The 15,593-nt window shown below is 50.6% G+C and overlaps 1 protein-coding gene across 1 annotated transcript; it reads left to right on the top strand.

The window, feature by feature from the left end:
- Window positions 1–6,802: 6,802 nt before the first annotated feature.
- On the top strand, window positions 6,803–7,561 carry LOC122042060 (ammonium transporter 2 member 4-like). The gene has a single exon (XM_042601993.1). The coding sequence runs from the start codon at window positions 6,959–6,961 to the stop codon at window positions 7,559–7,561; it is 603 nt and encodes a 200-aa protein (XP_042457927.1). The 5' UTR covers window positions 6,803–6,958.
- The last annotated feature ends 8,032 nt before the right edge of the window (window positions 7,562–15,593 follow it).

Here is a 15,593-nt window from a genome sequence, read left to right as displayed (position 1 = left end):
CATTGTCATGCTCCTTAACCAGCACAGCCCCTACGACCTTAAGGGTGGCGGATAAATAGACCCATAAGGGTTCCCCAACAACTGGCTTAAACAAAGATGGCAGAGTCTCCAAATACTTCTTCAGTTCCTCAAAAGCTCAGGTACAATCTTCATCCCACTGAAATTTGGAGGCCTTTCTGAGCACCTTAAAGAAAGGAGCGGCCCGATCTGTAGACCTGGAAATGAATCTTGATAGGGTTGTTATTCTGCCGACCAACTTCTGAGTTTCCTTCAAATTCTGAGGAGGTTGCATATCCTTGAATGCTTGAACCTTTTCTGGATTGGCTTATATCCCTCGCTCAGTCACCAGGTAACCCAAGAATTTTCCTCCCTTAGCTCCGAACAGGCACTTCAAGGGGTTCAGCTTCAGCCCGTATTGCCGGAGAGTCCTGTATGTTTCTTCTACATCTTTGATCAGGTTCACGGCTAATAGAGACTTGATAAGTATGTCGTCCACATAAACCTCCACATTGCGTCCGATCTGCTCCCAGAAGATTTTGTCCATCATTCTTTGGTATGTGGCTCCGGCGTTCCTGAGACCAAAAGGCATGACAGTATAACAGAAAGTACCGTCAGCCGTAATGAAGCTAACCTTTTCTTGGTCTTCCACCGCTAAAGGTATCTGATGATACCCTTGATATGCATCCAGCATGCAAATCCTCTTACAGCCGGCCGTAGAATCCACCATTTGATCAATCCGGGGCAGAGGATAACAGTCTTTGGGACTAGCTCGGTTGAGGTCTCGGAAATCTATACACACCCTCCATTTATTGTTGGGCTTCTTTACTAAAACTACGTTCGAGAGCCAGGACGGGAACTGCACTTCTCGAACATGGCCTGCCTTTTTGAGCTGGTCCACTTCGGCTCTGATTATTTTGTTCTGGTCAACCGAAAAGTTCCTTTTCTTTTGCTTGATGGGCCTGGAATCTGGTAGTAGATTTAATTTATGTTCGGCTACCTCCGGCCTGACCCCCGGTAACTCCTCCGTAGACCAGGCGAAGACATCCCGGTTATGAATCAAGCATTGAATTAACTCTTCCTTGAGGGGAGAGGGAAGGTCGCTTGCCACTCGGGTCAGACTTTCGGGTCGCTCGGCATGTAGTTGTACTTCTTCCCAGGGGATGGGTTCTTCAGCTATAGGCAGAGGCTCCTCTTGAATAGCATGGACACCTCCATCTTGAAACCTTTGATTTTTCCGAGCCTCCACTTGGACCATGTCAATATAACACCGGCGAGAAACCCTCTATTCCCTTTTAACTTCCCCGACCTGCTCGCCCATGGGAAATTTGATTTTTTGATGGAAGGTCGAAACAGCAGCCCTAAATTCATGCAGGGCGGGCCTTCCTAAAATGACATTATAAGAAGAAGAGGAGTCCACCACTATAAAAGTGCTCCTCCTTGTGCGCACCAGCGGCTCGGTGCCCAAAGATATGGCCAGCTTAATCTGACCCATAGGCTTCACTTCATTGCCTATAAATCCGTATAGAGATGTGGCCACCGGCTGGAGTTCAGCAGCATCAATCTGCATCTCTTCGAATGCGGTCCTAAATAAAATGTTGACCGAGCTCCCGGTGTCGACAAAAACCCGAGCCACTCGGCTATTGGCAATGATGGCTTTGATGATGAGGGCATCGTCATGAGGCAACTCCAGGTCTGCTGGCCCGAAGCTAATAACAGGGCCGGCAGTTTGCTCTTGACTGCATCCAACGACATGAACCTCCAAGCGACGGACATGAGACTTGCGTGCTCTCCCTGAATCTCCGTCAGTTGGCTCACCAGAGATCATGCCAATCTCTCTAACGGCAGCATTGCCTCTATTCTCGGCCTCCCGTGATCCTTCGGGCTCTTTTCCCTGACCAGGTTGATGAGTGTTGGGTCCTGCGAGGTCGGGGCGAGATTGCCCGGCCTGTCCAGTCGCGCCCCTTTGTTCCTCCATCATCTTGATCAACTGAGGGGCTAGCTTGGGCGGCGGTAAGCCCATCTCGGCAGCCCGTTTGGAGTCCCGAGCAAACTGAAAACAGTGATTAGTGTCATGAGTACGAGACCGATGATAAGTGCAATACCGATTGTTCAACTACCCTGGTCGAGGAGCATGCACGGCTGCGACTCGAGGAGTAGATCTGATCTCGGGCCCAGGATGAAAAGTAGGTCTAGCTTCCCAGGCGCGCGGCAGAGGTTGTGGAGGTGGTTGAGGTATTCTTCTTTCCTGCTTGTTGGTAGAAAGGGGTGGTCTTTCAGCTTTCCTCCTGGCTGCTTGCGCTTCTTCCACTTTAATGTAGGAGGCAGCTTTTTCCACCATCTCATCAAAATTTCGAGCAGGATTTTTGATGAGATCTCTGAAGAATTCTCCTTCCCCCAATCCATGAGAGAAGACGCTCATTAGAATCTCTGAAGTGGCAGTGGGGACATCCTAAGCCACTTGATTAAAGCGGTTGATATAACTTCTTAAGGGCTCAGTCGGCCCTTGCTTCAGAGCGAAGAGACAATGGCATGTCTTCTGATACTTCTTGTTGCTAGCAAATCGAGGCAGAAAAGTCGTCCTGAAGTCCAAAAAACAGGTGATGGACCCTTGAGGTAGCCCATCAAACCACTTTAAAGCCGAGTCAGCTAAAGTGTTCAAGAAAACTCTACATTTGATGACATCACTGTATTGGTGCAGCAGGGCTGCATTTTTAAACTTTCTTAAGTGCTCCTCTGGATCTTTGCTCCCGTCATACTCTCCGATTGACGGGGCTCTATAACCTTTGGGCAATCTCTCATTCAAGATCCTGGCCGAGAAAGGTACTCTCTCGTCCGGATCTTCCGGGAATACTTCGGGTATTATGAGAACCTTCTGCTTCTTAGAGTCTCGTGGCAAGGAACTCTCAGCCATGGAGGCCTGAGGCTGCTCTTTTTTGAGGCTATGACCCTGGGGCTCTGGCTGGTAATACCCCCCGCCAGGCTCACGATAAGGAATTTGAGGAAATACCTCAGGCTGCTTTCTTTTAGAGCCCCGATCTGAGACAGGGAGGGGCTCCTTGGAAGCCTTAGCGGGAGCTTGTCGTGGTCGTGAAACATTCGCCTGCTTCTCGAAGGCTGCTCGCCTCTTGGCCTCCTTGAAGAGCTCGTACTTTCCTGCGGTTATAGTGACATTTATGCGGCCAGACTCCTCCATCGTCACGTTCCGGAACAGACTGTCGTGTTCCCATAGACGGCGCCAAATTTGATCCCATCCGGAAGCTAAGTCGGATGAAGGCGGGCCTTGTTGTGCGGAAAATTGACGGAAAGTCACTGAAGAGTTGAATCAACCGGCACCCCCCTGGAAAGGTTCGCACGGGCGGCTGACGGAGAGAGATGACTAGGACGATGACGCTGTCGCTCTGCACACACTCAGACGAGTCCACCAGTCGTTAGAGACCAGAAACCAGGGAAAAAGTCCCCGGGTCAGGCCCTCCGACGCTCAAGTCAGGTACTTTTTCTCCAGAAATCACAGAGAAAGGACGAAAAATAAAGACTAGTGAGAAATGACGAGTTAGCGTACCTGCATAAGGGACAAGGCATCCCTTTTTATACTGCAACGAAAGTTTCTGGGTCTGACGGGTGTCAGGGAATGTCGGCTGTTAGGCTTTGTCTAGCGGTGATTGACACATGGCTCTTCTTAATAGGCTGGCGGCAAAATCGAAGATGCATTGAGCCCCGACTGTTAGCATATTCCCTGGCCCCCTGATTATTCTCTGACATTCTCTGACAAGTGGTTACGATTCCTTGACATATTTGTCCCGTAGTGTCTGAACGACGAACCTGCCTTCCGAGGTCTGTACCCGCCCTGCTTTTATATATTATTATCCCTGACTTGTATGTCCCGATCTGTGTGTTAAGCTTGCATTCTGACCCTCCTTTGTCATCTGTGATTTATGGTCTCTACATCCCGATCTGCCAGCTAGATCTATGTTTCGACCTGTTTACTGTTTTGCTATCCATTGCCTGTACGTCCCGACCTGCACGCTGAGTCTATGTCCAGACCTGTTTACTGTTTATTTCTATCCATGGCTTATACATCCAGATCTGCACGCTGGGTCTGTGTCCAGACCTATTTACTGTTTATTTCTATCCATGGCTTATACGTCCCGACCTGCACGCCGGTTTTGTATCCGGACCCGTTTACTGTTCGCTGCTATCCATGGCTTGTACGTCCCGACCTGCACGCTGGGTCTGTGTCCAGACCAGTTTACTGTTCGCTGCTATCCATGGCTTTTATGTCCCGACCTGCACGCTGGGTCTGTGTCCAGACCTGTTTACTATTCTGCTATCCATGGCTTGTACGTCCCGACCTGCACGCTGGGTCTGTGTCCTAACCCGTTTACTGTTCGCTGCTATCCATGACTTGTACGTCCCGACCTGCACGCTGGGTCTGTGCCAGACCTCTGATCCTTGGCTTGGATGCCCCGACCTACACGCCAGGTCTGTGTCCAGACCCGTTTACTGTTCGCTCCTATCCATGGCTTGTACGTCCCAACCTGCACGCTGGGTCTGTGTCCAGACCCGTTTACTGTTATGCTATCCATGGCTTGTACGTCCCGACCTGCACGCTGGTATTGGTGCAACCTTAGGTCAAGGTTGACCTGGTTGACCAGACTCGAGTTGACTTGACTCGAGTTGTGTTTTGATGTTTGACGAGTTATGTTTGACGTGAACAGAAAAGTTGTATCTTGATGGTTTACAAGGATACAAGCTTGGGAGATTGTGGGTGCAACCCGTGGTCAAGGTTGACCTGGTTGACCCGAGGTGAGTTGACCTGACTCGGAAAAGTCCAAGCAGGGAGCTTGGCACGGGAAAAGTCCAAGCAGGGAGCTTGGCATGGGAAAAGTCCAAGCAGAGATCTTGGCACGGGACAAGTCCAAGTATGGAGGCTTGGCATGGAGAAGTCCAAGTATGGAAGCTTGGCACATGGGAAGTCGGAGGGCTCAGTGCTCGTTCTCGGTTGTGGTCGAGAGGGCTGGAGCTCTCTCTGGACCGGATGGAAGTCGGAGAGGGCTCGGTAGCTCGTTCTCTGAGCTGTGGTCGGAGAGGGCTCAGTAGCTCGTTCCAGGCCGATGGAAAGTCCCGTGAGTGAAGCCAAGCAGACGGTAGGTGTTGAGTGAAGAGGTGGGAAAGTCCTGTGAGTGAAGCCACCAGGTGAAAGTCCAGTGAGTGAAGTAGGCGGTTGAAAACCCTAGTGAGTGAAGCTAGGTGAAAGTCACGGTGAGTGAAGCCGAGCCCTAGTGAGTGAAGCCAGGCGTGGAAAGTCCTAGTGAGTGAAGCCGGATATGGAAATCACGTGAGTGAAGCCGGTGAAAACCCTAGTGAGTGAAGCTAGGTGAAAGTCCCGGTGAGTGGCAGGCAGGAAAATCCAGATGGATCAAGGGTGATCGGACATCGGTGTTGAGAAGGTCAAGTAGGTCAAGGGTGGCGGATACTTGACACGAAGAAAAGTCCAAGTGGGTCAAAGGGATTGACCGGACACTTGGTGGGGAGTCTTAGCAGGTCAAGGGAGTGATCGGATGCTAAGCATGATGTACCAAGAGGTCAAGGTTGACCGGATATTGGTTTGGACTTGGTTTGGGCAAAAACCAAGACCTGGATAGGTCTGGAGACCGATCGAGGATCTGTGGCTTCCTGATCGATCGGTCTGGGGACCGATCAGAAGGAAGCCTGATCGGTCCCCGGGACCGATCAGGGTACGCACAGAGAGTTGGGCAACTCTCTGTGAAAGCGTTCTGATCGGTCTGGGGACCGATCAGCATAGAGCCTGATCGGTCTGGCCCTAGCCGTTGTGACTCAACGGCTAGGTTATTTCGGGCTTCTGTGTTCTGGCCTTTTTGCTTGCAGGTTCGCAGGTTGGCTCAGGATATCAGAGGTTATAAAAGGAGATCAAGGGCTACTACTTTTGTCTTCTTCTTCCTCCTCGGAACTGAGCTGCTGTTCTTCTAAAAGCTGTGCTCTTGAGCTTTGCTGAGCTCCGAAGCTTTGCTGAGCTCCGAAGCTTCGCGTGAGCTTCCTCGACTTCTTCGACTGGTTTCAAAGTCGATTTTAGGTAAAATTGGTTAATGAACCAAACAATCCCGGGTTGACATGAAATTGGTTCTTGGAGGAATCTAGATAATTTTTTCGTTGCAAAATTTTTTAGGATAAAATATTTTTGTCGTTGCCAAATTCTGCGACAATAGAATTCAAATTCGTTGCCAAATTTTGGGACGATTTATATTTTCGTTGTCAAATTCGTTGCCAATTTTACAACAAAAATAATATTCGTCGCAAAATTAGTGACGAATTTGGCAACAGAAATATAATTCATCCCCAAATTTGGCGATGAAAATTTTTGGTAAATCTATAAATTTGCGACGAATCAATTTCGTCCTAGATTCTAAGACGAATCTATGGATTCGTTCCAGATTCTAGAATGAAATTTGGGACGAAAAATAAATCGTCATAAATTTTTCAATTCACATTAAGTTTGGCGGCGAATTATTTTTATTGCCAAATTCATCCCTAAATAAAAAAATTGATCAGAACCAATTCATTTCTACAATTTATCATATTAATAGAATCTAATCCACTACATTTAAAAATCCATTTACAACAAATTCAATTAACACATTCTATTTAACATTATCAGATCTTATTAGACATTTTAATTAAACTTTGTTAGAAATTCCAGAGCATGATTCTGTGTGTTTTTTTGGGTCAGAATCGGCTTCCAATATTCTATTAAAATATTCAATTTTCTATTTTTGAACCCCTGAACCTCCTTCCCCTAAAACTTCAACCCTTCGTTCCAACGAACGATGCACTGGCTTTACCGCATCAGAGCAAGCCGTTTCTATTTAAATTCATCCTCCGCAAGAGAAATCGAATCCATCAGAAGAAAAGAACACATAGCGAGGTTTTGGACGAGTTGATCATGTCTTTGCCGTCGAGTTTGACGATTAGCGAGGCTTCGCCGGAGTGGCTGAACAAAGGGGACAACTCATGGCAGCTGACGGCGGCGGCGATGGTGGGGTTGCAGTCGGTGCCGGGGTTGGTGATCCTCTACGGTAGCATCGTGAAGAAGAAGTGGGCGGTGAACTCGGCCTTCATGGCGCTCTATGCCTTTTCGGCGGTGCTCGTGTGTTGGTGCCTGTGGGGCTTCAGCATGGCCTTCGGGGAGGAGATGTTGCCCTTCTGGGGCCGCCCCAGCGCGGTTGCGCTGGATCAGGCACAGCTCCTAGCTCCGGGTTTTGCTGGGATGTACCCGGCCGCCACGCTCGTCTTCTTCCAGTTCGTGTTTGCGGCCATCACCCCCATCCTGATCGCCGGCTCGTTGCTCGGCCGGATGAATTTTAAGGCATGGATGCTCTTCGTGCCACTCTGGCTCACCTTCTCCTACACCGTCGGCGCTTTCAGTCTTTGGAGCCCAAATGGCTTCCTCTTCAAGGCCGGCGTCATGGATTTCGCCGGCGGTTACGTCATCCACCTCTCGTCCGGCGTAGCAGGACTCACCGCCGCCTACTGGGTACATATCTGAATTCATGATTTCATATAATCGGATGCACTCTGCAAATCCTTATCATCTGTTTAAGTTTAACTAAACAAATATTTTTTATATTAATTTGCATCGTAAATATTAGCTGTTCATCTGGTGGTGGAGTTTGGATCATGCAATTGACTACGTTAGACCTGATGACGATTAATTAAGCTAGTCATTTGTTCGCTAATTCAATAGCGACTAATATCAAATCACGTTTCAAAATTATAAAATTAAGTACCCACTTCCTCAAATCAATTCAACTGACAAAAATCAATGACTGATTTTATTATCAGTCAAATTGATTGCTCTCTATGTGTTTCAAAAAATTTATTAATAGATTTCGATCAAAATTAATTGATGGATCAAGAGATTTTCAAAATGACATGAAATCAATTTTTATGTATTCGTCTAGTTCTCCTGATTATAAAAATATTATAATACATCAATTTGATCAAATATATCAAATATATCGAGAGCAGTAATTTTTAAAATACAAATGTGTCCGAAAAATTAATTTATGGTTTTTAATATATTTGATTAAATTAATATTTGAATATATATATATATATATATATATATATATATATATATATATATATATATATATATATATATATATATATATATATATGATCCTGTACGAGCGCTGAGTCGATGGACACTGGGGACGTGACACTCTTCGCTATCTTCGACTGGTGATGTAGATCTCCGGCGAACTTGCAAAGAAGCCGAGCCGGGAGGGGTTTTCCCACACCCCCTCCCACGCCCAGTCACTCAAGTGAGGAAGAAGAAGAGCAAAGGCAACACTATTGTGGCTACGAGTGATGAGAATCGCCTCCCTCGGTCAAGTCCGGGGTGTATAGGACCCGGGAGGCGCGAGCACGCTTCGATGAGTGCGCTTCCCAAACATACCTCAAGAGGGGTGTCGTGAAAAGCATGGATTACGCCGACTCGCATCCGAGCATATCACACGGCGTGACGGTAAACTTCACTGCTCACGATCCTCTCGTCTCAGCCGCCGACCATCTTTGTTTTTGCCAGAGGTGTCTCGAGGATGATGTTACCAACCGTCCTTTTATCCCTTTGCGCTCTTCCTGTTCTCGGGCGGCCGAGGCGGACACGGCCACTCGTGGCCTCGTGGAAGCTGCGATACCTGCCCAAGGGAAGCCTTGCTTGTGTGCTGATGGGATTGCGCTTATTATCCGTGACTCGTCTCGGCGGCGGCCATGTCTGCGCTCCGAGAGACTCTTTACCTGAGCGGCAGGCAGCCCCTGAGGCCTGTCTTTCGTCTCCTCCCCGAGAACCTCCCACGGATGCTCGATCGGCTCACCACTCCAGGCTACTCCTATTCCGCCCGGCGACCTTGACCCTCTTGACCATTGACCTCCACGCGTCATTGACCTCCCGCCAACGAGGGTCCCCCTTCCTTACCACCGGATCACATGCCTCCCCCTCAAGTCTAGTCGAAGGAGGCGCTAAGTCCGACTGACTGGACTATGAGTTTGGCCGAGCGACAGTCATCCTGCCACCTCTGAAAGTGTACCTCCGCTCGGCCATTATGGGGTCGAATAGCGCCGGTCGGCTAATTGCCGAGGGCTGCCCAACTGGCCTATGATGATGTCCGCGGGATCTTCTCAGAATGCGTGCAAATCTCCACCATTATGGTTGAGCACGCGGGTTCTGCCTCGTGATGGGGCTCATTAAATGCCTTCCTCTAACTGAGTGCCACGTGGCGCTGTTGACGTCATCGCACGGCCGCCGCCTTACGCCCGATGCGACGTTCACCGGTTTGAAATGGACGGTTGGATGCGGGCCTCGGGTTATGTGACCTGCATCCGACGGCTCGGGCGGGTCGAGCCCATCCTTATAAAGCTCTCATCGACTTCTTCCGCCGCATTTTCGCCTTCGCGTGCTCAGCAGCTTTCCCTGCGCTCCTTGCTCCAGTGACCTCATCCTTCGGCACTCCGGCGACCCTTTGCCCTGTTCTTTCGATCCTCATCTTTTCTGTAAGGTTCTTTGCCTTTCTCTCTTCGGTTCTGTGTTTTCTTTGCGTTCTTTGCCTCGTTCTCGTCTTTTGGTTACTGTTCCATTCATCTCCCTCAAGCCTTTGTATTTTCTCCCGATTCCTGCCTCCTCCACTGTTCCGGCGATGGCTAGCTCTTCCCAGCCCGCGGACCTTGCTCTCGGCCCATGGTATACTACCATGGAGTCACGGTTCGATCGACGTGATACCGAGAGCCTGATTAACGCTTTTGACATCCCTTCCGATTTCGAATTGATTTTCCCTTCGCCTTCTGCTCGGCCACACAACCCTCCGCGCGACACTATCTATTTTTTCCGCGAACAATTTACAGCCGGTCTGCGGTTTCCTTTTCATCCCTTCATCGCCGAAGTTTGCAATTTCTTCGGCATTCCGCTCGCCCAGTTGGTTCCCAACACTTTTCGCCTTCTATGCGGAGTTGTGGTATTATTTAAGATACACAACATTCCCCTCCGCCCGGAAGTCTTCTATTATTTCTACTATCCCAAGTAGTCCGAGCCGGACACTTATCTGTTTCAAGCTCGGCCCGACTTAGTCTTTTTTGATAAACTGCCCTCTTCCAACAAATATTGGAAAAAGAACTTCTTCTTTCTTCGTATTCCCAGACGGCTCCCTTTCCGTACTAAATGGCAGGTCGGACCGCCCACTTCTCCTGAGCTGAAGAAGTATAAAACCCGACCGGACTACCTTCAAGCAGCGAATATGCTAGCCGGTCTGAATCTCGATATCAACAAGCTCCTACCTGAAGGAGTGATGTATATATTCGGTTTGAGTCCGAGCCGGACCCCCCCTCCCGAGCAACTTCGGTAAGAACTTTACTTATACATTTGCCTTGAGTTCTAACTGATTTTCTTCTCTTTTCCTTGTAGCGAACGTCATAATGGAGTCTGTGCTACTTAAGATCTTGAAGAGAAAAGCGGTCGCGCTCGAGGCGGCAGCGGCCAAGGAAATGGAGCAGTTGGGCATTGCTCCGGTCGGCTCTCATGAGAGTGAGAGCGAGACAAATGCAGGGGAGTCGGCCGCTCAGGCTTCACCTGTGGATGCGGCTGGCGATGTAACTTCTAGCAAGGAACCGACCGTTCGGGAGGAAGACTTCGATTCGGAGGACGAGCTCCCGCTTGACAGGAAAAGACGGTGTGTTGAGATGCCTCTCCGTTCGGCCACCTCCACAGTGCAAGCGTCCGAGCGGACGGGCACTGCATCTCCCCGTGACAAAGCGCCATCGGTCGAGGCGCTCTCCTCCGACCAGACCCCGTCTCAACTGGATCCGCCTGCAAACCCCCTCGAAGCGATGCCGGTCCGCTCTCTTCCTCCTGCACCCCGCCAAGTCCGCCGCTCGGGCATTCTGTCCACAATGTCCAGCCCGGCCTCTAATCCCTCGGTGTCCGCTCACACGACTCCGGGTCGGCGCCGCACTATTAGGGTCACCCTGCACCTCCCTACTGAGGCGTTTATGGCAGAGTCAAATCTGCCGAGGGTTCCTGAACACATGATCACTATCAAGGGGCCCCTTGCTGAGATGTGGGCGGACGCCCGGGCCCGTGTCGTTGTGATGCCGGTCGGCAAACTGGCTGACAGCCACATGCAGCAGGCCACAGGGGTAAGCTTCACTCCTGTTCTTTTATGTAGTCTTCTCGGTCGGCATTTTAACACCCCTACATACATCAGATATGGGTGGAAGAGATCGCTGTCGCCAACCGTTTGGCTATGGTGGAGGAGGAGCTGAAGAGGCTGAAGAGTCCGAGCGGTCCGTCTTCTTCTCAAGGCCCTTCATATGCTGAGCTGCAGAAGGAGCTCGCAAAGACCAAAGACTTGCTGGAGGCCGAGCAGAAGAAGACGGTCGACCAGGCCTACATGTTGGCCCAATACGAGAAGCAGGTCAAGACCTTTGACCGGAAGATAGAACTCGCCACCACTCGAAAAAATACTGCTATCGCCGACCTGGAAGCGAAGAACGTGGAGGCCCGCGCCCTGGAACAGCGGGTAAAAGAGTTGGCAGATCTACTGGACCACGAGAAGAAGGGCCGTTCGGTCGAGGCGACGGCTCTCAGGGACGATTTGAAGGCCCTGCAAGAAGCTCTCAACGCTTCCCGTGCCGCCTTCAAGGAGTACCAGGAGGCGGAGCCAGACCATGTCGCCACCTTGAGGCAGAAGTACATCCGTTCGGAGGAATTTGCTGAAAAGGTCTGCGACCGGATGGTTATTGCCTTTGAGCTGGCCATCACCGCCACGGGGGACTATCTGAAGCCCAAGGGTCAGCTCCCCGAGTCCGTGGTCATCCTTGCTACGGAACATGCGTCGTTTCTCACCACCATTCCGAAGCATGTTTTCAATTATCTAGAATGAAGTGTTTTCTGCAATCCTCCCGATCGGCGAACTTTTAACTGTAATTTTGGAATGCCAATTTTTGCTCTGTTATCTTGAATGAATTATCTTGAATGAAGTGTTTCTTGTAACTGCACCGCTCGGTCGAATGACCTTCATTCCGCATAGAACTTCTGTTAGTTTTTCGTTGAAGTGTTTTTCTCAACTGCGCCGCTCAATCGAACGACCTTTCATTCCGTTAGCTTTTCGCTGGTCGGCACTTGTAGGCGCACGCCATTGTTTTATTCTTGTCCTTAGGATCAAGGCTGGCTAATCATCGGCCCTAGATGCTGGGCCTCAGTCTATTTGTGCAACGTTGTCCCGTACGGGGGTTTATAGTCGCCGGTTCGACTCTAGAGTTTAACGTCGCCGCTCGACGGTCTTCCGATCGGGGGGTTTATAGTCGCCGGTTCGACTCTAGAGTTTAACGTCGCCGCTCGACGGTGTTCGGGCCGGGGGGTTTATAGTCGCCGGTTCGTCGGAGCTCAACGGTCTTCAAGCCGGGGGGTTTATAGTCGCCGGTTCGACTCTAGAGTTTAACGTCGCCGCTCGACGGTCTTCAAGTCGGGGTGTTTATAGTCGCCGGTTCGACTCTAGAGTTTAACGTCGCCGCTCGACGGTCTTCAAGCCGGGGGGTTTATAGTCGCCGGTCCGACTCTAGAGTTAACGTCGCCGCTTGACGGTCTTCAGGGAATTTTGCCGTTCGGCAACGAATGCTCATATCCTTTGTATTTTTCAATTTTTACTCCTGCAGGCAAAGGATACAGACGAACAAGGCATACAGGAGATAAATTACACCGACGCACCTTTTACCCCGCTCGGTATGGCTGGAGATGGTTTGCGTTCCACGGTCGTTCTAGCCGCCGTCCGTCCTCATCTTCTAGATAGTATGCACCCGATCAGAGCTTCTCAACGACTCTGAAGGGCCCCGCCTAGGGAGCTGTCATCTTACTCACATTGCCGACCGGCTTCACCTTCTTCCATACTAGGTCGCCAACCTGGAATGCTCTGGGAATTACACGCCTGTTGTAATTCTGCTTCATTCTTTGCCGGTACGCCATCAGCCGGATGGCTGCTTTAGCTCGTGCTTCGTCAACTAGGTCCAACTCCAGCTGTTTCCGCTCGGCGTTGGCCCCATCGTAGTTCTGGATCCTATCGGACTCGACTCCGATCTCGACTGGGACGACCGTCTCGCCCCCATATACCAAGTGGAACGGTGTTACCCCCGTTCCCTCTTTTGGGGTTGTGCGAATGGCCCATAGCACGCCGGGCAGCTTGTCCACCCAGCTTCCTCCCATGTGATCGAGCCGAACCCGAAGTATTCGCAGGATCTCCCGATTGGCTACTTCAGCTTGACCATTGCTCTGAGGATACGCCACGAAAGTGAAGTGTTGTTCTATGTCATATCCCTTGAACCATTCTCCTAGCTCCTGACCAACGAATTGCCGCCCGTTATCCGAAATGAGCCAACGAGGAATGCCGAACCGACAAATTATATGATGTCAGATAAACTTTTTGACCATCTGCTCGGTTATTTTGGCCAATGGTTCGGCTTCAACCCACTTGGAGAAATAGTCGATCGCCACTAATAAAAACTTCCATTGCCCGGTCGCCATAGGGAAAGGCCCAACTATATCCATACCCCACTGGTCGAACGGGCAGGACACAGAGGACGCCTTCATCTTCTCCGTTGGCCTATGGGAGAAGCTGTGGAACTTCTGACAGGAAAGGCAGGTAGCGACGGTCCGAGCAGCGTCTTCCTGCAGAGTTGGCCAAAAGTATCCGGCCAGCAGGATCTTCCTAGCCAACGATCGCCCGCCCGGATGACCTCCGCAGGATCCTTGATGTACTTCCTGGAGAATATATTCTGCGTCTTTCGAGCTGACACATTTCAGCAGCGGGCGGGAGAATGCCTTCTTGTAGAGCTGGTCCCCAATGAGCGTGAACCGGCCGGCTCTCCTCCTCAGTAGCTGGGCTTCCTCCCGATCGGATGGCGTGGCCTCCGAACGCAAAAATTCTATTATGGTCGTTTTCCAATCGTTTGGGAACGTGAGGCCTTCCATCCGGTCGATGTGCACCACCAAGGACACCTACTCCATAGGCTGCTGGATGATGATCGGTGATATCGAGCTAGCGAGCTTGGCTAGTTCGTCAGCTGACTGATTCTCAGCTCGGGAAATCTTCTGTATGACAACCTCGACGAAGTTATTTCTGAGCTTTTCAAAGGCCTCCGCGTAGAGCCGGAGCCTTGCGCTGTTTATCTCGAAGGACCTCGAGAGTTGCTGAGCGGCCAACTGGGAGTCAGAGTACAGCATCACCCGGTGGGCTCCCACATGCCGCGCGGCCTGTAGGCCGGCTATGAGGGCCTCATATTCCGCCTCGTTATTTATTGCCCGATAATCCAGACGAACGGATAGGTGCATCCGCTCTTCTTGAGGGGAAAGTAGTAAAATACCTATTCCGCTCCCGAGCCGAGTGGACGATCCGTCCACAAATACTTTCCACAAAGCTTCGGGCTCGGAATTCTGTACCTCAGTTACAAAATCTGCCAAGGACTGCGCCTTGATCGCCGAGCGGGGCTGATACTGGATGTCGAATTCACTGAGCTCCGTCGTCCACCTAATGAGCCGCCCGGACGCCTCAGGGTTTAGGATTACTCTTCCTAGTTGGTTGTTTGTCATAACGATGATAGTATGCGCCAAGAAATAAGGATGGAGCCTCCGCGCGGCCAGGACTAGGGCAAACGCGAGCTTCTCAAGACCAGTATAGCGGGACTCAGCATCTTTTAAGATATGGCTCAAGAAATACACTGGTTGTTCTTCTCCGCCTCCCTTTACCAGTGCCGAGCCGACAGCATGCTCGGTTGATGACAGGTATATACGGAGCGGCTCGCCCACGTTTGGTTTAGCCAGTACAGGTAGTGAGTTGAGATAGGCTTTTAGCTCTTCGAACGTCCGGTTGCACTCCTGATCCCACTGGAATTTGGTGGCTCAGCGCAGGATCTTGAAAAATGGCAAGCTCCGGTCAGCTGTCTTAGAGATGAATCTCGACAATGCCGTTATCCGGCCGGTGAGGCATTGCACTTCCCTCAGATTCCTGGGAGGCGGCATGTCTTGCAGTGCTTTCACCTTGCTAGGGTTCGCCTCTATGCCTCGCTTGGCCACAATATATCCCAGGAAGCGCCCGCCTTTTGCTCCGAACAGACATTTTTGGGGGTTCAGTTTGACTCCATACCTCCTCAGTGTTCGGAAGGTTTCCTCTATGTCTGGAGACATCCGATCAGCTCCTCCTTCTGGCCTGCCTCCAGGTCGGATGCTATAAAAGTCGTGGCCTCCGGTCGGGTAGGGTGGATCTATACCTCCTCCTTTTCTTCATAAACTAAAGAAGGTGGCTTTTCGATTATAGCGTTTACCTCGACTCGTGGCGCTTTCCGAGCGGATTTAGCCTCGGCTTGGACCATTTCTACGTAGCATCGTCGGGCTGCCAGTTGATCCCCTCGGACTTCTCCCACCTGGTCTTCCACAGGGAACTTGACTTTCTGGCAGAAGGTCGAGACGACTGCTCGAAACTCGTTGAGTGCCGGTCGCCCCAAGATCACATTATACGCGGAAGGAACATTGACCA

The sequence above is a fragment of the Zingiber officinale genome, chromosome 1B, assembly GCF_018446385.1.
Source record: "Zingiber officinale cultivar Zhangliang chromosome 1B, Zo_v1.1, whole genome shotgun sequence".
In the NCBI taxonomy this organism is placed as follows: Eukaryota; Viridiplantae; Streptophyta; class Magnoliopsida; order Zingiberales; family Zingiberaceae; genus Zingiber; species Zingiber officinale.
The sequence above is the reverse complement of the archived record's forward strand: the minus strand, read 5'-3'. Positions and strand labels throughout refer to the sequence as shown.